This window comes from Cuculus canorus, chromosome 11 (assembly GCF_017976375.1).
Source record: "Cuculus canorus isolate bCucCan1 chromosome 11, bCucCan1.pri, whole genome shotgun sequence".
NCBI lineage: Eukaryota > Metazoa > Chordata > Aves > Cuculiformes > Cuculidae > Cuculus > Cuculus canorus.
Window position 1 is genome coordinate 3,636,529 of NC_071411.1, and position 23,700 is coordinate 3,660,228.

The 23,700-nt window shown below is 57.8% G+C and overlaps 2 protein-coding genes across 2 annotated transcripts; one reads left to right on the plus strand and one right to left on the minus strand.

Annotated features, from left to right (window-relative positions):
• The first annotated feature begins 1,292 nt into the window (after positions 1 to 1,292).
• Positions 1,293 to 5,975, plus strand: GNAT1 (G protein subunit alpha transducin 1). The gene is made up of 8 exons (XM_009569363.2): positions 1,293 to 1,542; positions 2,776 to 2,818; positions 3,020 to 3,161; positions 3,236 to 3,393; positions 3,476 to 3,604; positions 3,682 to 3,811; positions 3,915 to 4,068; positions 4,300 to 5,975. Exons 1-8 carry the CDS (start codon positions 1,437 to 1,439, stop codon positions 4,488 to 4,490), a joined length of 1,053 nt encoding a protein of 350 aa, XP_009567658.1. The 5' UTR covers positions 1,293 to 1,436; the 3' UTR covers positions 4,491 to 5,975.
• A 142-nt stretch (positions 5,976 to 6,117) lies between these two features.
• On the minus strand, positions 6,118 to 22,823 carry GNAI2 (G protein subunit alpha i2). The gene is made up of 9 exons (XM_054076560.1): positions 22,639 to 22,823; positions 12,293 to 12,335; positions 11,970 to 12,111; positions 11,435 to 11,595; positions 8,899 to 9,027; positions 7,648 to 7,777; positions 7,410 to 7,563; positions 6,801 to 7,008; positions 6,118 to 6,685 (listed from the first exon to the last, which is right to left on the minus strand). Exons 1-8 carry the CDS (start codon positions 22,754 to 22,756, stop codon positions 6,818 to 6,820), a joined length of 1,068 nt encoding a protein of 355 aa, XP_053932535.1. The 5' UTR covers positions 22,757 to 22,823; the 3' UTR covers positions 6,118 to 6,685; positions 6,801 to 6,817.
• Between the last annotated feature and the right edge of the window lie 877 nt (positions 22,824 to 23,700).

The following is a 23,700-nucleotide window of genomic DNA, read 5'->3' on the forward strand; positions in this document are numbered from 1 at the left end:
TGGCGGCGCGCGGCGCTGCAGGAGCCCCGAGGACGGGGGGGATACGGGGTGGGGGGGTGTCAGGACTTGGGGACACTGGGCTGTACTGGGAACACTGGGGGAGTCCTGTCTGGGCCTGGGGACACTCAGGGGATACTGGGGTGTCCTTGGGGTGGCCACTATGGCAAGGGAGCGGGGGTGATGGGGATATGGGGAGGGGACAACTGATGGCCTGAAGACACTGTGGGGGGTGTTGAGGGTCTCGGGGACATTGTGGGCGTCGCTGTGGTTGGAGCACAAGGGTGGATTGGACTGTGGGTGCTCCTGGACACTGGACAGGGCTTCTGGGGAGGGGGATGTTCTAAGGACACTGCGGGGACTGCTTGGAGTCCTGTGTCTGGAACCCCCAAGATGAGGAGATGGAGCTGTTGAACGGGTCCAGAGAAGGCCACGGAGATGATCCGAGGGCTGGAGAACCTCTGCTATGAGGACAGGCTGAGGGAGTTGGGGTTGTTCAGCCTGGAGAAGAGAAGGTTCCTAGGAGACTTTAGAGCAGCTTCCAGTGCAGAAAGGGGCTCCAGGAAAGCTGGGGAGGGGCTTTTTCAAAGGGCCTGGAGTGACAGGATGAGGGAGAATGGCTTTAAATTGGATACTGGTTTGGAGCAGGGAGGCCTGTGCGAGCTGGGGACGTTTCATAGAAATAGAGTCACTAGGTTGGAAAAGACCTTTGAGACCACCGAGTCCAACTGTACCTGTCCTCTGCTGCACCACACCCCTGAGCACCTCATCTGCCCATCTTTTAAACACCTCCAGGGATGGGGACTCCACCACCTCCCTGGGCAGCTGTTCCAGGGCCTGAGAACCCTTTTGGAGAAGAAATTTCTCCTGATGTCCAATCCAAACCTGCCCTGGCGCAACTTGAGGCCATTCCCCCTCATCCTATCACTGTCATTTGGGTGAAGAGACCAACACCCACCTCACCACACCCTCCTTCCAGGCAGTTGTAGACCACCAGCCCCTGTCAAACCCATCAGATCCCACCAACTCCGACTGCTGTGGGGACTCTCAGCACAACCGCAGCTGGGTGGGTGCCCCAGGACCCTGGGCCACCATCCCCATCCCCACGAACCTCGTCCCTCCCGGCAGAAGCGCTGACGCCTGAGCCGCAGGATTGCTGAGCTCAGCCCGGGGCAGCTTTGTGGGGTTTATCTGGGGAGGGCAGGGGGGGCACAGCTTAAGCCGAGGGTGCTGAGCGCAGCACCCACCGCCGGCCCCCCGGGACCTTGGCGCCGTCCTTGGCCAGCATTGGGTGGGCGTCGGGAGCCGCGAGGCAGTCGGCGGCGGGTGAGGTGGGTGCAGGGAGGCGAGCGCTGGAGGCGGCGGGGGGCTGGAACACGTTGCCCATCCTGGTGCTGACCTCCAAGGAGCGGGTGAGCCGCAGGGCCGCGGGGCCGAGGATGGGGGCCGGGGCCAGCGCCGAGGAGAAGCATTCCCGTGAGCTGGAGAAGAAGCTGAAGGAAGACGCCGAAAAGGACGCCAGGACTGTCAAGCTGCTGCTACTGGGTATGGAAGGGAGAACACCCTGGGGCAGATACCCATCCCACCCCAACAGCCCACCCAATGTTCCTCTGACATCTCCCAGCACCCCTCAACCCAACCAGTCCACCCCAATAGCTCCCCTAAACCCAACTGGCCCACCTAACATTCCCATGGCCCTCAGATGCACTCCCAAACCCAACCAGTCCACCCCAATATTCCCGTGGGCCCCAGATGTGCTCCCAAACGCAGCTGGCCTACCCAACATCCCCATGGCTCCCAGATGCAACCCCAAAATGCAACCAACCCACCCCAACAGTCCACACAATGTTTCCCTGATCCCCCCAGCACCCCTAAACCCAAGCAGCCCACCCCAACTGTCCCTCAATTCGCAGGCAGCCCTAAACCCAACCCACCAACAGCCCACCCGATGTTTCCCTGATGTCTCCAGCATCACCTAAACCCAACCATTCCACCCAAGAGTGCCCCAACAGCCTCCCCCTCCCGGGTACCCCTAAAACCAACCAACCCACCCCAACAGCCTACCCAAAGTATTCCTGATCTCACCCAAAACCCAACGAGACCAGCCCAACAGCCCCCCCATCCCCAGGGTCCCCTAAAGTAGCTCATCTGAAGAGTTTACCCAACAGCTCTCCCCTCCCACTACCTGTCAGGCACCCCTATCCCAACAACCCATCTCAACAGCCCACCCTAAGATCTTCCAGCTATGCCCCAAACCCAACCTGCCCACCCAACAACTCCCCAACCCCACAGCCTCCCAGCCCCAACCAACCCATCCCAAGAGCCTCCACCAACACCAGCCAGCACCCCAAGTTGCCAGCGTCTCCCACCCCACCCCATCCTCCCAGGCACCCCATGCAGCCCACGCCACCACCCTCCCCGCTGCCCCGGTGGTGTCCATGAACTGGAATGCCCTGGACATGGTGGAGCCATGGGTGCCATTGCTGCCCTCTCAGCCCAGCCCAGGGCACATCCTTCTGCACTGCTGCAGGTTTGGGTCATCAGGTGGTGGGTGGCAGGGTTGCGGTGCCACCATGTCCCTCACCCCTCCCCTGGGTCCCCGAGCATGTCCCAGCTGAGCTGCTGCAGATCCCATTAGCCACAGCAGCTCAGCCCAACCTTAATGCCCGCGGGCACCAAGCTGTAATCCGCTACCCCACGCTCGGACTTGGCACAGCCACCAATGTCCTCCACGAGGCCAGTACAGGCACCACCGTGACCCATGCTTTGTCCCCACAGGAGCAGGAGAGTCAGGGAAGAGCACCATCGTCAAGCAGATGAAGTAAGTGCCAAGGGGCACCACTTGCCTGTGCCCCATGCCACCTCCGTGTCCTCGTGCCCAGTTCTGCCCCATGCCCCAACCATGGGGTGCCCCCACCCCACAGTACCCACCTCAGCCCCATGTTGGGTGCTCAACCCGATCCCTTGCTGCCCCCACGCCCCGTGGTGCTCAGCTCAGCCCCGCATCCCCTTCTCTGGCCAGGATCATCCACCAGGATGGTTACTCGCTGGAGGAATGCCTGGAGTTCATCGCCATCATCTACAGCAACACCCTCCAGTCCATGCTGGCCATTGTGCGGGCCATGAACACCCTCAACATCCAGTACGGTGACTCGGCTCGCCAGGTTAGGGGCACACCAAAGCGGGCAAGGTGGGCCACCCCAGCTCCCTGGCCCCACTGATCCTCTCTCGCTTGTAGGACGATGCCCGCAAGCTGCTGCACCTCTCGGACACCATTGAGGAAGGCACCATGCCCAAGGAGATGTCGGACATCATTGGGCGGCTCTGGAAGGACACGGGCATCCAAGCCTGCTTCGACCGTGCCTCCGAGTACCAGCTCAATGACTCGGCTGGCTAGTACGTGGGGTGGGGAGTCTGGGCAGGGGTAGGAGTGTGGGGGTGCCAGCCTCTGTCTCATGCTCACCATGTGCCCGGCCAGTTACCTGTCAGACCTGGAGCGCCTGGTGACCCCTGGCTACGTCCCCACAGAGCAGGACGTGCTGCGCTCCCGCGTTAAGACTACTGGTATCATCGAGACCCAGTTCTCCTTCAAAGACCTCAACTTCAGGTTTGAGCCCCCAGTAGAGGTTGGTGCCGGGGCTGGGCAGCGGGTGGGCTGTGCTGACACCCCTTTGTCCTGCCCAGGATGTTCGATGTGGGTGGCCAGCGCTCAGAGAGGAAGAAGTGGATCCACTGCTTTGAGGGAGTGACCTGCATCATCTTCATAGCGGCCCTCAGTGCCTATGACATGGTCCTGGTGGAGGATGATGAAGTGGTGAGGAAGGCTCCCAGAGCACACAACCCCTATGCCCATGGCTTCATCCCCACCGCAGCAGAAGGCGTTACCATAGGGCTGATGGGGCTGTGTCCCTCCACAGAACCGCATGCACGAGAGCCTGCACCTCTTCAACAGCATCTGCAACCACCGCTACTTCGCCACCACCTCCATCGTCCTCTTTCTCAACAAGAAGGACGTCTTCCTGGAGAAGATTAAGAAGGCCCATCTCAGCATCTGCTTCCCTGATTATGATGGTGAGGTTGGCAGCGGCTCTCCCACTGGGTGCAGGAAGGTGGTGACGGGGTAGTGGTGAAGGGTTGGGTGCCAGCACCCTGCAGCAGCCACCCACCAGGTGTCCTCAGCATCCCATGCAAGGGATGCTGCTCTAGCCCTGCTCATGGACCAAGGTTTGCCCACCCGGGGGAGCGCTGGGTGAAGGGACGCACCAGTCTAGGAGGGCACCTTGCTCACTGCCATGCAACCAGGTCCCAACACCTACGACGATGCTGGCAACTACATCAAGCTGCAGTTTCTGGAGCTGAACATGCGGCGGGACGTGAAAGAGATCTACTCCCACATGACCTGCGCCACTGATACTGAGAACGTCAAGTTCGTCTTCGACGCCGTCACTGACATCATCATCAAGGAGAACCTCAAGGACTGTGGGCTCTTCTGAGCCCCAGCCCCAGCGTTCCCTCCCCAGCCTGGGCCTTCTCCTCCTCTGGGGCCCAGCTCCACCACTGCCCCCATCTCTATGTAGCCATCTCCACTTGCCCTGAACCCCAGGATTTGATCCCCTCAGTCCCGGAGCCAGCCCTGGGTGGGGGGCACTGTCCTGCTTTCCCTCCCCACCAGACCCATGGGGCACCCGGTGCTGCTGGGAGTTCCCGGAGCCTCCAGGTTCTTGAGGACTGGGTGACCCTGGGTGCTGGGTGCCCTTGGATGCTGGTGGTCCCTCGTACACCTCAGAGCTGAGGGGTTGGGGCAGAGGTCCCTTGGGTGCTGGGTGTCTCTGGGAACCCCTTGGAGCTGGGGCGGACTTGGGTGTCCCTAGGGTGATGGTGGTCCCTGGTACCCCTTGGAGCTGAGGGGGTAGGGATCCCTTGGATGTTGGTGGTCCCTGGGTGCCCCTTGGAGCTGAGGGGGAACAATGGGTGTCCTTTGGGTGCTGAGGGTCCCTGGATACCCCTTGGAGCTGCGGGGACCTGGGGATCCCTTGGGTACCTGCGGTCCTGGAAATCCTTTGGAGCTGAGGGATGCTGAGGGTCCCTTGGGTGCTGTTCAGGGGGTCTCTGAGTGCCCCTTGGAGCAGAGGGGTCCTGGGTTCTCTTTGGAGCTGGGGGGTGCTGAGTGATCTCCAGGAACCCTTTGGAGCTGAGCACTGCTGGAGCCTCTGGATGATCCTTGGTGGGGGGAAGAGGATCCCTGGGTACCCATTGGAGCTGTGGGTACTGGAAGTCCCGTGGAGTGCTGCAGCACGCTGGGGGATCCCTTGGGTGCTGGGGGGTCCCAAATACCCTTTGGAGATGTCCCTTGGGTGCTGACGGGTCCCAGACACCCTTTGGAGATGTCCCTTGGGTGCTGGGGGTCCCTTGGGAGCTGGGGTGTCCCTGGGTACCCCCTGAAGCTCGGGTTCCCTGTGGGGAAGGGTCTCCCTCAGGGCCACACATCATTGGGGATCCCCAAGGACCGCATGGCCCTGGGCCCCCTTTGGTATTAGAGCCCCCCCAGCATCACCCCTGGGGGGTGTCAGCCCCCCAACACCACCCCAGCTCTTTCCCCAGGACGCTGCCCTCACCCCTACGATGCCACTGAGCCCCAAAGTGATGCCACCCCACCCTGTGTCCCTATCCCACCCTGGAGACCCCCCCAAACTCTCCTGCAGAGGTCACGCCCCCCCCCCCCCCTTTGCAAGGTCACAGCGGGGGTCGGGGGGGGATATCAGTATATGTAATATTTTTTCTTCTTTCTACATTTTATTATTTCAAACCATGTGAACAATTCGGTAAAACATCCTGTGGGAAACACGAGGCCGCAGGCACCAGCTGAGAAGCCCCCCTCTTGCCCCCCCCAAAAAGGCTGGGGATTGCAAGGGGGGGGAGGCAACACAGTGGGCTTTCCTCGCCTAAATGCAAGAGCTTGCCCTACAAAACTAGGCTTAGAAAGAGGAGGGGGGGGACACAGGCAGCAGGCAGCCCCCCCTGCCCACCCTCCTGCCCGGGGGCTGCGGGGCAGGGGGGGCAGCGAGGCGGGGTGGGGCGTGGACCCCCCCCAAGGCACACGGTTGGGGGGTGGGCTTGGCCACCGAGGTCACCGCCACCACGTAGCACTCGACGCTTTTAAATAGTTTGGTAAAAAGGTTTCTTTAAAAAGCAACCTGGCCCCAGCCGGGGTGGTGTGGGTTTGGTTTGTGTTTTTTTTTGTTTTTTGCTCTGTTTTGGGGGGGTTTTTTTTGCCTTTTTTTTTTTTGTTGCTTTCTGGTTTACAAAAAAAAGGAATGTTATCAGTTTGTGTTTTGGGCAGGGTGGGTGTCCCCAAAGGGACCCCTGCATCCCCCACCCTGCGCCAGCAACACTTGCAATGTAAACAGTGAGAGCGCCAGGGCTTGGGAACGAATGAACAGCGGGGCTGGAGTGGTTCGGGGCTTAAAAAACAAGATGAAAACCTCATTTTCCTCAGGAAGGCAGAAAGGGGGACGCCGATGAGGAGGATGGCGAGGGGCAAGCAGAGGCAGCAGGGGGGGGACACGGGCCCGGCCGCCGTGCTGGCCCCCAGAAAGTCTCTTTGTGGGGTGGGGGCAGAGGGATGAATCCAAAGAGAAGCAGGAGTGGGGGGGCACCGCGGTCCTTCCTTCGCCGTCGTGCAGGGGTCCTAGGAGAGAGTGGGTGGTGAGGGAGGTGGGGAGGGGGGACACAGCATCCATCCCACTCCCAGAGGGTGCTCTGTGACACTCCATGTGGGGGACACCAGTGGGACCACCACCCACCTGGGCAGCGCTGGCTCTCAGAAGAGCCCGCAGTCCTTCAGGTTGTTTTTGATGATGACGTCAGTGACGGCATCAAAGACAAACTGCACGTTCTTGGTGTCGGTGGCGCAGGTGAAGTGGGTGTAGATCTCCTTGGTGTCCTTCCGCTTGTTCAGGTCCTCAAACTTGCTCTGGATGTAGCCGGCCGCCTCGTCGTACTTGTTGGCCCCTAAGAAGGAGGAGATGCTGAGCTGCCCCATGGTTGCCCTGGGACCTCCTCCACCACTGGCACCAAAGTGTTTTGGCTCAGCTTGGCTCCTCAAGCCGCCATAGCCACTGCCCCAAAGCCAGATTGATGCTCCCCAGACACAGTCTCAGCTAAGTTCCACCAGGACTGCTGCCCCTTTTTCCCCTCCTCATCTTCCCCCATCCCCCAGGGCACTCCAAATGCCACCGTACTTCACTGGGTGCCCCAACGACCCTCGTCCCGGGCACAGGAGAGCCACCTCCTCCATCCCCAGCATCTCCTGCTGCACTGCCCAGGCATAGGAGAGCCACCTCCTCCATCCCCAGCATCTCCTGCTGCACCACCCTGGGGACCAGTGAGGGCACCAAGGGACGCCACAGTACCTGTGTACTCAGGGAAGCAAATGGTCAGGGGGCTGTGCACGATCTTCTCCTCAAAGAGGTCCTTCTTGTTGAGGAAGAGGATGATGGATGTGTCCGTGAACCACTTGTTGTTGCAGATGCTGTCAAACAGCTTCATGCTCTCATGCATCCGGTTCTGGCATGGAGGACAGCAAGTTAAGCCGGGCAGGGACCCCCAGGCAGCACCCACCCCACTTCTCTCCATCCTGCCCTGACTCACCATCTCCTCATCCTCAGCCAGCACCAGGTCGTAGGCGCTAAGGGCCACGCAGAAAATGATGGCTGTCACCCCCTCGAAGCAGTGGATCCACTTCTTCCGCTCCGAGCGCTGCCCGCCCACGTCGAACATCCTGCAGCAGAGAGGCAGCATCGTAATGGGTGGCAGCTCCCAGACTCACCACCCTCAGCCCACTCCCTGCCTCAGTTTCCCCAGCTGCCCAGAAGGAAAAGGCACCAGGGCAGGAGGAGCACAGCGTAGGGATTTTGCCGGTGTTGTGGATCTGCCCCAGCACTCACTGCCCATCCCAGGTATAGGGCAGTGTCCGGGCTCACTTTCCAGCCGGAGCAAATCCCCAATGTGAGCCAAGCAGGATCGGGCCACCTCTCCCAGGGGGTGTCAGCAAGATGCTCTCAGTGATCTGTTCCAGAGTCGGGGAGCAGGGAATTTGGTCCAGAGTGGGGGCGCAGGGATCCACTGGTGCTCAGCTGGATCATGGGCATCAAGAGGGCTCACGGGATGATTCCTGTGCATCACACGCCTCTCCCGCAGTGGGCACCAGAGGATGCCCTGCCTCGATGGAGTCAAGCCCAGCAGCAGCGCCACGTCCACCATTCACCACCAACCATGGCACAGTGGCTTCCTTACTGCTGTGTCCCAGCCCCAAGACCATCCTCTCTGTCCCACTGCCACCTCCAAAGCACAGCCCTGGAGAGGCGAGACCGAGCACCACCATCCCACCGCGATGAACAGGGGTCTCTGCAAGGCCCTGTGCTCAGAGGAGACCCCAGCAGCTCCACGTGCCAAGTGACTAAATCCCCCAGGATGTGCGTGATGCCGGCTTTTTGCCTTGGAAACCAGAACCCTGACTATTTCCCATGGGTTTTCAGTGGAACACGACCCCAGGGTGCCAGTGGGGAGCAGCGACGGTGCCCAATCCTGAGACCCCCCCCCAGTTCCTGCCCAGCACCCTTCCTGCGGCGGAAGCAGCGTCACAGCAGGCAGAGGATGCCTTTCCCCTTCCCCTCCTCGCCAGAGCCTGGATCCGCCCTCAGGCTCAGCCCAGCGAGGCTTTTTTGAGGCTGCTCCAGCTACTTCAGCAGTTTCCGCTCCCTCTGAGGCAGCGGCTCCTGCCATGAGCAAACCTGGGAAGGAACGATGCATGCAGTGTGCAAGCAACATCTCACCCCTGGCACGGGGAGGGTTGGGGTTTTTTTGCCTTAGAAAAAGCAAAAGGGAAAGGGTCGGACATACTTGAAGTGCAGGTCCTTGAAGGTGAAATGGGTCTCCACGATGCCGGTGGTCTTCACCCTGGTGCGCAGCACGTCCTGCTGGGTGGGGATGTAGTCGGCACGCGCTATCCTCTCCAGGTCATTCAGGTAGCTGGGGAGGGAGCACAAAGGTGTTGTGGAAGCTGGACTATGGGGCACGACCCACTTAAAGCCTATGGGGCAGCCTCACGCTGCCCCAGGTGACCCCACTAAGACCCTGGTGGCATCATCCATTCCAAGCTGGGCAGCACAACAGACCCCATCCACACCCCAGGATCCACCTCAGACAGGCAGGGCTCGGCAGGGCATCCAGTTGCCAGGGTGGCAAGGGGATGCACCGTGCCGGCACTGGGAGCCAGACACGGGACGCAGCCGGGGCTGGGGGGCTCCCTCCAATTCCCCGAGCCGTTTGCACAGGGGAAACGGCAAGAGGAAAGCATTCACTGCTATGGCAACCGGCTGCAGCGCTGGCGGAAACAATCGATGGCGCCGTGCCATTTATAGTCAGAAAACACAAAGAGACGGCGTCCTGTGAGGAAGCGGGAGCAGCACAGCCGGAGGACAGGGAGCACCGTGGTCAGAGGCTGTTGCCCACCCCGAGCCCCCCCAGGGCCAGCATCGCTTGCCACAGCCCTGCCAGATCCCAGCTCTGGGCAGCAGTGTTGGCTCGGTCCCCAAAGCAGCCTCTGGGATGGGCTGAGGGATGCCAGGGAGACCAAGGCAGGGTTCGATTTCTCCAACTCACATTGCTTTAATTGGGTTATTCCAAACGGGCTCCTTTAAGCAAATTAGGCTTGTGCTAATTAAGGCGTTTGCAGCCCCATAATCTGGTGAAAGCCAGATTAAAGCTCGTGAGGCCATGGGGATCCTTGGCTCCGACAACAGCACGGCTGCTCGCCAGCTCCAGGGAAACCCTGTGGAAAGCTGGTGCTGTGGGTGTCCTGGGATCTGGCTGTGGGTGCAAGGGCGGGGGGGGCCAGCACGGTGCCGCACAGAGCAGTGCAGAAACAGCCGGAAACACACTCGGCCTCCGGCTGACAGAAAAACAGGAAACACCGCAGCGGGGTTGTGCGCGGTGCCAGCGGCACTCGGACCTCACGCCCGAGCTCTGGCACCCCAAGGGGCTGCGGAGGAGGAGGCAGGGGGTGCAGCAAAGAACTGGGGGTGCACAGACTGTGTGCTGGGCATGGCATAGGGCTCCTCATCCCCAGGGCACCCTGTGATGGCAGTACCGCAGGTATAGCATTCCCACAGGGATGGATGGAGCACAAGCTACCACACCAGCACCTCTGTGGGGTTGCAGAAAGGCTGGAGCAACAGCTCGAAGGGGCCTCTAATTCATACCTGTCCAACCCCATCATGTGCCAAGTGCTCCATAAAGGCACGGGCATCAATTCTCGATTTGCAGACACTTAGCAGGTGCTTTTGTTCAAACGGTGCGTGCAAGCTGCCAGGTCTCCCGTGCCTCCAAACCAGCATCCACGGTGGTGCTGGCTGGGCAGAGAAGGGGCCAAGTGGGCCAGGGGCCAAGGAGGACGGCTGCAGGGCAGGAGGAAGCGAAAGCCACGGGCACTGGAGCAAACTGCCAGCAGGAGCTTCTCCAGAGTCTGCAGCTTGCCAGGAGCCTTCCTGCAACCTCTTCCCCCCAGTGACCTCAGGGCAGAAGAGGGACCGTTGATGCCAGGTGGGAGGGGGTGGCTGGGATGGCACACAGCGGGACTGAGCAGCCCCCAGGACAGCGGCAAACCCCAAAGGTGCTCAGTCACCAGCAGGACCAGCTTTGGTGGGGATTTCCCAGTACACCACGAGCTCCCCCCTGGCACTGCTTTACCACGAGGGCTCTGGGCAGAGAGGCCAGGAGGGCACTGTGTGAGCTAAATGCAGCCTCAGCTGCCCCACCCCACCCTGCCCTTTCCAGCAATCATACTTTAGGCAGATTAACTTATTTATTAAATCTCTTCTGAGATAAACCCAACCAGATGCAGGCAATTTATCTACCTAAACACCGGTTTCCTGGCTAATACGCTAGAGTAATGCCAAGCCTTTCCATATAAACTCAGTTAAAGAGAAAAAGAAAAGCCTCCGATGCATCCTCCTTGTCCTGTTCAGACATAAGGGTCCCCAGCGCTTTCTCTGGGGCTTTTCTTGCCTTCCTGGCCCATGAAGGTCCATAAGCTGCACTCACATGGGGGGAGTCATCTCCGGGAGGCCAGGGGAGAGCATCCCTGGGAAAGGGCAGTGGGTACAGAGCAGTCACAGGAGGGAGATGTCCTGGTCCCCCCAACCCGAGGGACGCATCACCCTGTCTGAGGAGGAAATGGCTTTTGAAACATCCACCTTCCCAGTTCTGCTCCAGCTCAGCCCCAACACCAGGCAGGAAGTGGCAGCACCAGCCCCCCGAGCCCTGTGACAGGGAACGGCAGCCCCCAAGGGTGGAATTTTCTGTTGCACAATAAAAGCAAAGCAGCTCACAGGGCTCAGATCCAGCTGAGCGGGGGAAGAGGCGCAGAGGTACTCACTAGGCAGCGGAGTCGTTCAGCTGGTACTCTCGGGAGCGGTTAAAACAAGCCTGGACCCCATTGTCAGCCCACAGCCTCCGGATCACGTTGGCCAGGTCCTCTGGCATGATGCCCTGCTCCTCGGCGGTGCAGGAGAGCGCGAACAGCTGCCGAGCGTCATCCTGCAAGGAAAAACGGGGCTCAAGCATCAATCAACGTGGGGTTATCAAAGCTCACTCTGTCTGTCCCAGAGGACCTGATCAGAACCCATTAAGTCCCACATGGACATCAGTGCCAGAGCTCCAGTAGTGGATGCGGATAAGACCCAAGGGAAGCAGCAGGACCCTCACCCCTACACCACTGGGGCCATGCTGGAGCAGGACAAGCATGGGTTATGCTTTAGGTCCCCATCCTCAGTGCCAGGGACATGAAGTCACAGTTAGCCAGGGACCAGCAGAACTTGGGCAGGGCTGCCCTTAATCCTGGTCTAGCTTTGGGCACATCTGCTTTTGCCCCCTGAGAACCCCCACCCCTGCCAGGCACGGAGGACACCCACCGCTCTTGAGGAGTCTCCAAAGTCAATCTGCAGGTTGCCCATCGCCTTAATGATGGCCATGATGGACTGGATGGTGTTGCTGTAGACCACGGCTTTGTACTGCCTGCATTCTTCCTCTGAGTAGCCATCCTCATGGATGATCCTGGGGCAAGGGAGAGACACAGGCAAGGTCAGCCCTTTGCGGGACACCCCAGCGTGCTGCCCCCCAACTCATGCTCTGTGGCAACACTGATGGGGAGCCTTTCCCAGCCACCACTGGTTCCACAGCCTGTGGCCAAGCTCTTCACGGTGTCAGCCACGGAAATGGTGTGGGGACCACTCACTTCATCTGTTTGACGATGGTGCTCTTCCCCGATTCGCCGGCACCTGAAGAGAAATGAGAAGGAGGGATGAGCAGTGAGGTGCTGCCCAAAGCCGCGGACGCCCACCCTACTGGGACTCCCACCCCGCCTTTGGAGAAGAGTTTTCAGCATCGGACTGAGCAGGTGCTTGGACAGGCACCAGGAATGTCAGGGCTGAGAATGGGGGAGGAAGAGGGGAGCCTGGCGAGACCTTGCAATAGCTCTGGAGAAGAGAAACATCTGCTCTGGGCCAGGAAAATGGCACCAAGCACTAAATTTGCCCCCGGGTCCAGGTGTGCGACAGCCAAGACAGCTTGCAGCCCTGGCTCTGGCTGAGCTGGGGAGCGGGGAGCCCCTGGTGATGGGGGCTAAGCCCATCTCTTCATCACAGAGCCTTCATCACAGACCTCTTCATCACAGAGCCTGAGCTCAGGTGCTGTGTCCTCATCCCACATCCCTATTGTGCCAGAGGATGATGGACCACCACGCCCACAATATGCTCATGCCTGGAGTTGGCATTGTCCAGGATGCAGAGGTGCTCTTGCCACTAGGTATGGGCAGAAGCCCAGGCACCCAAAGCCAAGCACTCCAGGGAACTCGGGAAGAAGCCGCTGGGTCACACTTGCCAGCCTGGCAGCAGGGAAAGCCGACAGCGCTTGGGGTGGGGTTATTTTTTAGCGTTCAAACACAGGATGCCAGGGGTACAGAGGGGGCAGTTGCGGCACCTAAGGCTCCTTTTGGCCATCCTGTCCCCCTTGGCGATGTCATCCCTGCGTGCAGCTCCTGGCCCAGCCCTCCCTTCCTGGGCTGGGAGCAGGGAAGGAGTGAAGTCACTCAGGCTGCAAGAAAGGGGAAGCTCAAAGGGGAAGCTGAATGGCGCATGTCCCTTGTCCCCTCTCCGGGCAGGGAGTGTCACCATGATAAAAGGCCGCCTGGCTCACCGCAGCCCCAGGACGAGCCCCCTTCACCCAGGGACTGGTGTGGTCACTGCCTGCAGGTGCCAATCCCGCAGGATCCCAAAGCCAAGCCTGTTCCTTCATCCTCTCCCACCCATCCCGGAGATCCCTCTGCCGCTGCCCTCGGCCCCAGAGCTGCCCTCGCAGGGGGCCCCAAGCAGGCAGCGGCAGGGCTGTGCCAGCACGGCCACAGAGGAGGAAGAAAGATTACAGAGGAGTTTAAAAAGAATAAAAAAAAAAGAAAGAAAAATTTGAGATTATGCTAAAATTAACCAGGAAAAACAGAGCCTGCCGTGCCAGCTGAGACACAGCCGCAGGGAGCAAACCTTTCTGCCCATGTCCGTGCCAGCAGTGTAAAAGCAGCCTGGGTGGTGGGTACGTACCCCATGGGCATCACCATATGGAGTGGAGCCCCCCAAGGTTGGAGGTGGGGGAATGAAGCTACAAAGACCCTTCAGTCACTGCCCCAGCCACGCTGCTCACAGCATCCGTGCTGTACGCGCAGCGGGGAAGGCTCTGCTCAGCCCCCAGGTGAGCGCCGGGCATGGCAGGGCTCTCCGTCACTGCTAGGACACGGCACCGTCCGGCTCTGCTGATCCAGCCTCCACTGGCGCCCTTGGGATGCTGACACGGCACCCGGCACAGCCCAGCCAGCACTGCCGGGCTGGCGTTTGCGGTCAGCGCTGGCAACTCCTGCTCACAGCTGGGAGCAGCAGAGGGAAGGACTCGGTGGATCCCTTCATTTTTTCCATTAAATATGGTTTCTGGCAAGGTTGCCCCATACCGCCGGGCTCAGAGGTCAGGGCCAGCTGCATTCACCATGCCTGACCCCCTTCTTCCCTAGGGTTGCCGGGACAGGGAAACTGAGGCACACGGCAAGAGAGGACCCTGTTGATCAGCATCCCCAAGGTGAGGTGGCAGATAAGTTGTCCCCCAGCCTCCTGCTCTGCCTGACCCTGCTGCCATTTGTTCCCTGCCCAGGAAGCGACAATTCCTCCGGGATCTCCTTCCCCACTCCTGGCAGGGAGGCAGTCGCCAAGGTTGGCCATTTCCCTCACCAACTTCCCCGGTGGCTCCTTCCCCGCAGCTGGGCCATCGTCCCCCCGTTTCAAGCTGGCACCTCAGGGTACAGGGTGTCTGTGCCCTCACGGTGAGCTGGAATTCCAGCCTCAATTACCAGCCTCAATTACTAACACCCACTGCCTGCCCTGCCAGGACCCAAAAGAGAGCTGGGACTGCAGCAATTAGGGGGGTGTGTCACCCCCCAGCTCTAATTTCCCTTTCAAATCATCACCTTTGCCTAAAGAAGGGGACAAGTAATTGCTGAGGAAGCTGTGTCCTTCCTCCCACCCATCCCCAGCATCTGCTGGGCACCCCATCACCTCCAGAGAAGTGATATCCACCCAGCTGAGAGCGTGGGGACCCTTCCTGCCCGCCCTTCCAAACAAGCACAGCGCAAGGGAAGGGTTTCCAATCCCCGGAAAACCCCAGCTACCGTCCATTCAGCCCCAAAACAATCCCTGGGCAGGGCGCCAGCCACCCGTTTCCACCCTCACACCCAAACCAGGTGGTGTCAGAGGGGCTTCGCACCCTTGGAACCCACCTCGTGCCGGCCAAGCATCGCAGGGGACAGAAAGAAGCCCCCCATGGGCTGAACCCATGGCCCTTGAACCATGAACCCTTCCTGCCTGCTGCAACCGGGCAGGACTCCTCAAAAACAGGAGGAAAGTGCTCTTTCAGGCTGATTTTCCCCCTATTTTTTTTTTTTTTTGGTAAAAATAATATTAAAATTTTGAAACAAGCAAGCACTGCCCTACAGCTCCAAAATTCCCCGTTAATCTGCTGGCAAGAAATGTATTCAGTCACCGTATATTTTGCAGCCCATGGTTTATGCTGCTTTCTGGCCAGCATATATTTAATGTGACATATTTATGGCCAGCGTATGTTTAAATCCATATATTTAAGGAGCTGGTCACCAGTTTCGGGGTCCACCTCACCCTGCCTCACCAAGAAGGGATTTTCCATCTCGCCACACGGCACCATCCTGTTTTATGCCTTCAGGCGTGGATGGAAGCAATGCACAGCTGGAAAATATTCCTTATTATGGGGAAGAAGCTGGAAATTCAATCCACCAGTGGGTCCAGGGCCATCATCGGCATCCGAAGCCCCATCCCCAGCCACCGTGCTGGCAAGGTTTCCCAGCCCAGCAAACAGCAGCTGGTATTTGTGTATGGATTTACTGAGGGATTTTAGTGCCAGACAACCCTGCAATCCCCATCCCTGCAGGACAGAGTTGGAAAGAGCAAAGCCCACCCTACTTGACCCCCATGGGATCCCCACCATCCAACCGGACTTACAAAAGCACATTTACCCTAATAACTCAAAAAAAAAAAAAATAATAATAAAAAGAGATTCCCTTCGACATTTTCCTTCCAACCCAAAATAGATGGAAAATTGCTGTAAAAATAATTCATTTTTTTAAAAGCCCGCAGCGACACAGGGCTTTTTTCCCAGGGGCTGTCCCATTCCGGCACCGGGCTGGCAGCTTCCCAGGAGCCGGCGCATCGGCAGCCAGTGGGATGCTGCGTCACACGCAGGAGCCCAAAAAATTGGGGGGTACCAGGGAGATGCAAATCCCTCCCCTATCCTAAGCAATTGATGGAGACGCAGCTCAGCCCGGAAAAAAAACCACAAAAATAATTAAAGCAGAAATAAATCAGCAGCACGAAGGATGTTCAGAGCACGTGGGGGAGGAGAGGGTAGTTTTCCAAGGGGGAGCACGGCAAACGCACCCCCAGTGCCGACAAGCGCCACCGGTGTTGGCAAGCTGGACAAAACTATCCTTGTGTTGCTTTTTTTCCAGGAATCCTGGAACTTTGCTGCTCTATTTCTGCCCTCACCCTAGCCAGAGCGGTCGCTTTTCCCTGTCCCCTCCACTGCCTCCGTGCCCTCGTGTCCCACCCGGCACTGGGGTGGACTGGGAAGAGTCCTTGCACAGCTTGGTGGTGGTGGCGAGTTGTCCCCTCCTCCCAGCCACATCTGGAGTCACCAGGGTCTATTTTGGGGCTCAGCTCTAAAAAAGGGGGTCCTGAAGAACCCCCCTTCCCCCCCCAAACCCCCTCAGTCACTCCAGGATGCAGTGATGGGGAGATGCTCTCTACAACTGCCTGGAAGGAGGGTGTACAGAGGTGGGTGTTGGTCTCTTCTCCCAAGTGACAGCGATAGGATAAGAGGAAATGGCTTCACGTTGCACCAGGGCAGGTTCAGGTTGGACATCAGGAAAAATTTCTTCTCCAAAAGGGTTCTCAGGCCCTGGCACAGCTGCCCAGGGAGGTGGTGGAGTCCCCATCCCTGGAGGTGTTCAAAAGATGGGCAGATGAGGCGCTCAGGGATGTGGTTTAGTAGTGAACACGTACGGTTGGACTCGATGACCTCCAAGGTCTTTTCCAACCAAACCGTTCCATGATTCTACGCTCCCTGCATCCCCCCGAACACCCCGGCACACCCCACCGTGCAGAGAGCTGCCCCACGGTACCAGAACCCCCATCCAAAGCAGTCAACGCAGACACGGCTTGGAAAAATACCATAAAAAATAATTAAAGCAGCAATAAATCGCCAGCGGGAATGACGAGGGTCCGGGTACCACCATCGCCTCCATCCTGCCCCCCGTGCTCCAGCCCCCCTGCTCGCTCCCGAGTGTTCCGCCAGCAGGGATGAGGATTACTCAGCTCCCCAAGCTCCGGTGATTCAGTCGGCCTCCGGCCCGGAAACCCACACTCTGGCCCAGCGCGGAGCAGGAAACCGGCTACGGCGACACCGGGAACGCCGCGATGCCAACCCTGGCATCCCTAGTCCTGAGCGGGCTCAGCCCAGGGGGGACCTGCCTCGGTCAGGCTATAAATACAGATATGCTTTCGCATGTATGTGGAGTGAAAAACCAATATATATATTGAAAATGCATATATATATTGAAAAAATGAGATAGATATATATATATATATGTTTATATATTGAAATTCCAAGATATATATTGGAACCGCATATATAAATTGCAAAAATAAAGATATATATTGGCTTATATATGGAAAACCCAACGTATATATTGAAACTGCATATATATTGAAAAAATGAGATATATATATGTGTTTATATATTGAAATTCCAAGATATATATTGGAACTGCATATATATATTGAAAAAATAAAGATATATATTGGCTTATATATTGAAAACCCAAGGTATATATTGAAACTGCATATATATATTGAAAACTCAAGATTTATATTGGTTTATATATTGAAAACTCCAGGTATATCTTGTAACTGCATATATATATTGAAAACCCAAGATTTATATTGGTTTATATATTGAAAACCCAATGTATATATTGAAACTGCATATATATATTGAAAACCCAAGATTTATATTGGTTTATATATTGAAAACCCAAGGTATATATTGAAACTGCATATGTATATATATTGAAAAAAACAATATATATATATATATATTGGTTTATATATTAAAAAACCCAATATGTACATTGGTTTATATATTGAAAAAACGATACGTATTTCGGTTTACATATTGAAAAAATGATATATATCTGCAGTTTCAATATATATATTGGAAAATCAATATCTATATTTGTTTATATATGGAAAACACAACATGTATTTGAAACTGCATATATATATTGAAAAACTGATATATATATATATTGGTTTATATATTGAAAAACTGATATATATATATATTGCAATAGTGTATATATATATTGAAAACCCAAGATATATATTGCAACTGCATATATATATATTGAAAACCAATATATATACAAAACCCCCTGCATATATATATATTGAAATATATATATTGATATATATATTGAAATATATATTGGTTTATATATTGAAAAACTAATATATATATTGCTCCATATAAAAAAATCAATATATAAACACAGAAGAGCAATATATAAAAAAAGATGCATATACAGAAAAAAAAATTAAAGAAGATATATATATATATAAAATTATATATATACAAAACCCCCAAGATCATATATATATAAACTAAGATATATATTCACCCCCCCAAGATATATATATTTCAATACATAAAATATGTTTCTAACACATACATATAAAAATATATATAAAATATATCTGTATAAGCCTACTGCTTCTCCCGGGCGCATCCCAAACTCAGAGCAGAGGACAGCTGGGATGTCACCACTGGGGTCATTGTGGTGACCCATCCCAGGACCTGGGTGCCAGGTTCCTTCATTCCATCCCGAGCCCAGCCACCAGCTCCGGGGAGTTGGATGTGGGTTCCCCTAGATCTACAAACACTGAGCTTTTCCCTGCTTCCACACCTCCTGCTCCGTGGCCAGAAACACCACCAGGACCCCAACAGCGTCCCCATCCAAAGCAGGACCACGTCCTCTCCCATCAGCCCAGGCTGGGGCAGGAGAAGGGGCAAAACCAAAACCCCAAGACCTGATGAAACACAGCAAAAGCAGCCGCTCGCACGCAAGGCCAGGGCAGCACCGGGGCAGCGCTGCCTCCGAAAGTCGCAGCTGGTCCCTCCCTTCCTCTATTTTTATGCAAGCCTCAAGAAAAAAATAAATCTAAGGCTGCGGAGCCGTGCCCCATCCGCCCTCACCCTGGCCACAGGGCTGGGCACCCGCAGCTCCCTGCTCCAGCCACCCCGCTGCCACCCAGCCCGGTGGGTGCAAGGGGAGCATCCTCACCCCAGGGCTTGCACCGCCACCGAAAGCCACCAAGGATCAACCCATCAGGGTCTCTCCATCCCAGCTGCCCTCCCTGCCTCTACCGCCTCGCAAGCAGCCAAGAAATCCTCTTGATTTCTTAATCCTCCGTAGGAAGATAAGGAATTAGGGGCTTTGAAGGTGGTGATCGCTTCCCTGCTGCTACTCCTCCAACACTCCGGAGCATCCCGGCTCCCATAAACAGGGCAATGGGCTTAGCAGGACCAAACTTTCACTGCTGCCCAGCAGAAAGGGCTGGTGACTCCAGTGGTTTGAGTCCTGGTGATGCCAAGGAGCCGGTGGCAGCACCACTGCATCGGATGGATGCTGCAGAGCCGAGGAACTTCAGATGCCAACAGCAGCTCCCAGCCTCTCCCAGCACCAAAACCTTGGGAAGTTGCTAGTTTCCTAAGCAGGGATGGGGGGCACTGCTTTATTAGGTAGGGGGATTGCTTCATTAAGGTCTTCTCCCCACCAGGGACCAGAGCTTCAAACCATCCAGCATGCAACCTGTGTGCCAGAGATGCAGAACGAGCTCCCGGCAGGAGCGGTGCTGTGCCCACACCTGCGGTGCTGGGTGCTGCCAGGGGCATCATCCTGCCCACCCGCGCCACACCGATGGCACACATCCATCCCTCTCCAGCTCACCCACCACGAAGGAAAGCCAGAAGCAGGCTCACAGCCACACATGGGGACGGCACCGAGCTGAAGTGGCTCCATGGGTCAGCCCCGAGCCCTTGGCAGTGCTGGTGGCCGGCACAGTCCCGCACGCCCGCTGCCACCACCACTCTCTCCTCGCATCACATCCTGCCCAGCTGCGTTGGCAGCACCAAGCCACAGCTGCAGGACAACAGATAGGAATGGTTAGACTCGATGATCTAAGAGGTCTTTTCCAACCTAGTGATTCTATGAGTCGCCACCAAAAACCGTGTGGCACTTGGAAGAGGTACATCGTCTTTGTGCCGGCAGCTGTTTCGGCATGAAGGGTGAAACTGTTTTCCTCCCTGGTGTTTCCCTACCACAGGAAAAATATAAGTGGTAGGAAGGGTGGGGAGCAGGGACGCCAAAAGCACCCACTCAGCACCGCGTCCCCAATCTCAGGGTGTGTTTGTGGAGGGGAGGATGCTGTGAGCAGCAGCGTTCATGGGGGGCAACATTGGCCCCACCTCCCCAGCCGCTCACAGAGAGCTCAGGAGGATTTTCTGGCTGTGAAAATGGGCAGCATGAAAATGACCCAAGGCTCAGGTGTTATTTGCACTTGAAAATAACCATTAAAACCATTAAAAATAAACCATTAAAAAACCCCATTATTATTATAATATATAAATATTATATTATAAATATTATAATAATAATTAATAAAGAGCCATTTTGCTCTATTTTTGGGTTTAGAAACTGCCTGAGATTAGAAGTGCCGCTCATAAATGTCAGCCTCAGCAGAACGGAGCGTGGCTGTCCTCCTCCTCCTGTTTCTGCTCCAACACAGGGTAGGGGTGCCATGATCCTCATCAGCCAGGAGCCTCTCGGTGATGCCCAACACCTGCCAATCGGGCTCCCCAACCCAGGCACCCAGTGCCAACGCTGCCCATCCCGGCCAATCCCCGGCACCCTGCGGAAAGGAGGTGCCAAACCCCTCTGGATGGCTGCACCCCCTGACACGGTTATTTTACACCAGGCAATGGTTCAAGAGGAGCCAAGCCAGGAGCAGAGCCCGGGATCAGCTTGCAGCGAAGCGGGGACCACGTGTTTCCCCAACAGCTTGCAAACCCCATGGGGTTTCACTCCAGCAGTGCCCTCCGCTCCCCGGAAACAAGTGGGTTGGGGAGCTTGCACAACCAGTGAACCCCACCGCGACGGCACAGACCCCCATCCAGGTACCCCAGGATGGGTTTTGCCACCAAGACGGCTCACGCCAAGGCCAAAATGAAATGAAAATAAAAATATCCCCTCCAAGTGCTCCGTTAAACGAGTCTCAAGGCGTTAATTACGTATTTCTCAAGGCAGGCAGGGGTTGAGCAAATAAAGGGCTGCCGGATTTCGGCGTGACTTCCTGCTGCTGGCGGCTTCCTCTGTCGATGGCGACGAGCCGAAAGACATTTTCTGCCGGCGCTCCCCGGCAGCAGCCGGAGATTTCTCTGCTCATCTCAGGTCCCACCACCCCACGGTTCCGTGGGAGACCCACACGCTCCCGCATCACACCCAGAGCAAGGCTCTCCCTGGGAATTTTGGAAAGGGAATACAAATCCCAACTGGGAGTTATTCAAAAGAAGCAATAAATTAAACTAAATAAACGGCTGCCTTACCCGCAGGCACAGGGCAGGGCTGCGAACACCCACGGGAGCATCGCTGGGGTGCTTTGAAGAGTGCGAGCAGCCCGTTATCGGGATAAAAATCTGGTACCCATGGGGCAGAGCCTGCTGGCCGAGCCCCCCACATCCCCACGGCGGGATGGAGGGGCTCGGGTCCAGCTCAGCGCCCTGACAGAGGGGGGTGTGGGGCAGCGGGTGCCCATCAGCCCAGTCACCTCCGCCCCAGCTGGCGGGGGGCTGGGGCGAGGGAGGCCCATGGAGGAGCCCCCCAGCACGGCCGGGCAGCTGGGGGTCCCGGGAAGAGAGGATAGGGTGTCCAGGCTTGCGGAGGGAGAGCCCCGAGCTGCCGGGAGGGTGGAGGTGCCCCCATTTGCACCCCAGAGGGATTTGCTCATGCTGGACACCGATGGGGATGGGGGGACGGTACCGCAGCAGAGTGGGTTCCCCTCAGGAACAGGGTTGGACTGGTGTCCTACTCCTGGGCCGAACCCTGTGGTCCAGGGTGGGGCTGGAACTCCAACCTGGGAGGAAGCCCGTGGTCCAGGGCTGGACTGGCATCCCCAGTCCTGGGGAGAACCCCATGGCCCAGGGTGGGGCTGGAAGCCCAATCCTAGGGTGAACTCCACTGTCCAGAGTGGGGCTGGAACCCCACGGCTCAGGGTGGAGCTGGCACCCCGCTCCTGAAGGAACATCCAAGGCTTGCTGTAGGGCTGGCACCCCACGCTGTAGAGGGGATCCCCAAAGCCTGGAGGGAATAACCAAAGCCCCAGTCGAGACCAGGACCCCACTCTGAGAGGCATCCCAGACTCTGGAAGGATCCCCAAAGCCTGGGGGACGGCTGGCACCCCACTCCAGGAGGGATTCCCAAGGTTTGCTCCTCCTATTCGCTTGTGGGGGGGTAAGAGCCCCGGGACCTGGGATGAGGTCAACATCCCGCTCCTGGGTGAGACCCCCAAAGCCAGGGTGGAGGCGGGGCAGCATCCCAGTGCCAGGAGGGCTCCCCGGGCTCGCTGTGGGGGCAGCACCCCCGTGCTGGGGGCACCCCGGGGGCTGGGGAGGGGCAGGCACCCCGCTGCTGGCGGGGACCCCAGCGCCTGGGCTGCGGTCACACCCCATGGAGGGGGGCACCCCAAAGCCTGGGTTTGGACCAGCATCCCCCTCCTGCGGGATCCCGGGGCGGGGCCAGCATCCCCGCCGGCGGGTGGCCACGGTGGCCACCGGGGGGGGATGGGGAGAGAAACGGGGGGGAGCCCGGGGGTGCCTCCGAGGGGAGGTTCCCGGTGTTCTCACCCAGCAGCAGCAGCTTCACCTCCCGCGCCGCCTTCTCGCCGTCCTCGCGCAGGTTCTTGTCGATCATGCGGGAGCGCTCCGCGGCCGCCTTGTCCTCGGCGCTCACGGTGCAGCCCATGGCGGCGGCGGCGGCGGCGGCGGCTGCGCGCGCCCGCGGCTCTGCCCGGCCCGGCTGCGCGCGCGGGGGCGGGGCCGGGGCGCGGCGGGGGCGGGGCCACGTGGGGCGGGATAGAAAGAGGCGTGGTCGCGCGAGGGGCGCGGCCACGACAGCGGGGCGGTGCCGGAAGGGGCGTGGTGCGGTCATAAGGGGGCGTGGCCACCTACACTATGGGTATGGCTGGAAGGGAGTGGCCTATCTATAAAGGGCGTGGTTATAAGGGGCGGGACCACGGCCACGGGAGTCGTGTCGGGGGCGTGGCATATCTATAAGGGGCTTGGTCTTGTTGGAGGCGGAGTTAATTGCGTAGGTGCTAGCCAGAAAGGGCGGGGTCTATCTGGAAGGGGGAGTGGCCGTAGCTGGGGCGTGGCCACGAGGAAATGGTACGTTGACTTCATGGGGCGTGGCCTACCTGGAAGGGGCGGTCCTCCAAATGGGCGTGGTCTGCCTGGGGGTGGAGCCAAGCGTAGATTGACTCCTACACGGTGGGCGGGGCCATGAGAGACAGACGGTTTGCAGAGGGGGCGTGGCTCGTGGAAGGGGCGTGGTCCACATCAAGGGGCGGGGCCTCGGCCTCCCGGCGGGTCGCGCCCCCACGTGGCGGCTCCGGGCAGTGCGATGTGACCCGGGACAGGCAGGCAAGGGCCAAGGGTTGTCCTAGGATACGCGGTTACCAGCGACAGCGTGAACTGGGACAAGCGAACATGGGACCAGGATGTGTCCTGGGACAGGCAGGCGGTGGGACATGGTGTGTGCTGAGACAGGCGGGCAATGGGACGCGGCGTGTCCTGGGACAGGCAAGTAATAGGACACAATCTGTCCCGGGAGAGGCAGGCAGACACCCGTCGCGGTGTGTCCCAGGAGAGCCAGGAGGAGGCAGATGGAGCCTGGGTGCTGTATTCTGG

Excerpts from the sequence above, each read along its gene's own strand:
- GNAI2 (XM_054076560.1), bottom strand. The coding sequence starts at position 22,756 with ATGGGCTGCACCGTGAGCGCCGAGGACAAGGCGGCCGCGGAGCGCTCC. Across the intron at positions 12,336-22,638 it reads GGTGAAGCTGCTGCTGCTGG|GTGCCGGCGAATCGGGGAAG; the intron begins GTGAGAACACCG and ends ATTTCTCTTCAG. Across the intron at positions 7,564-7,647 it reads TGGCTGAGGATGAGGAGATG|AACCGGATGCATGAGAGCAT; the intron begins GTGAGTCAGGGC and ends CCTCCATGCCAG.
- GNAT1 (XM_009569363.2), top strand. The coding sequence starts at position 1,437 with ATGGGGGCCGGGGCCAGCGCCGAGGAGAAGCATTCCCGTGAGCTGGAG. Across the intron at positions 3,812-3,914 it reads TGGTGGAGGATGATGAAGTG|AACCGCATGCACGAGAGCCT; the intron begins GTGAGGAAGGCT and ends GTCCCTCCACAG. Across the intron at positions 4,069-4,299 it reads CTGCTTCCCTGATTATGATG|GTCCCAACACCTACGACGAT; the intron begins GTGAGGTTGGCA and ends CCATGCAACCAG.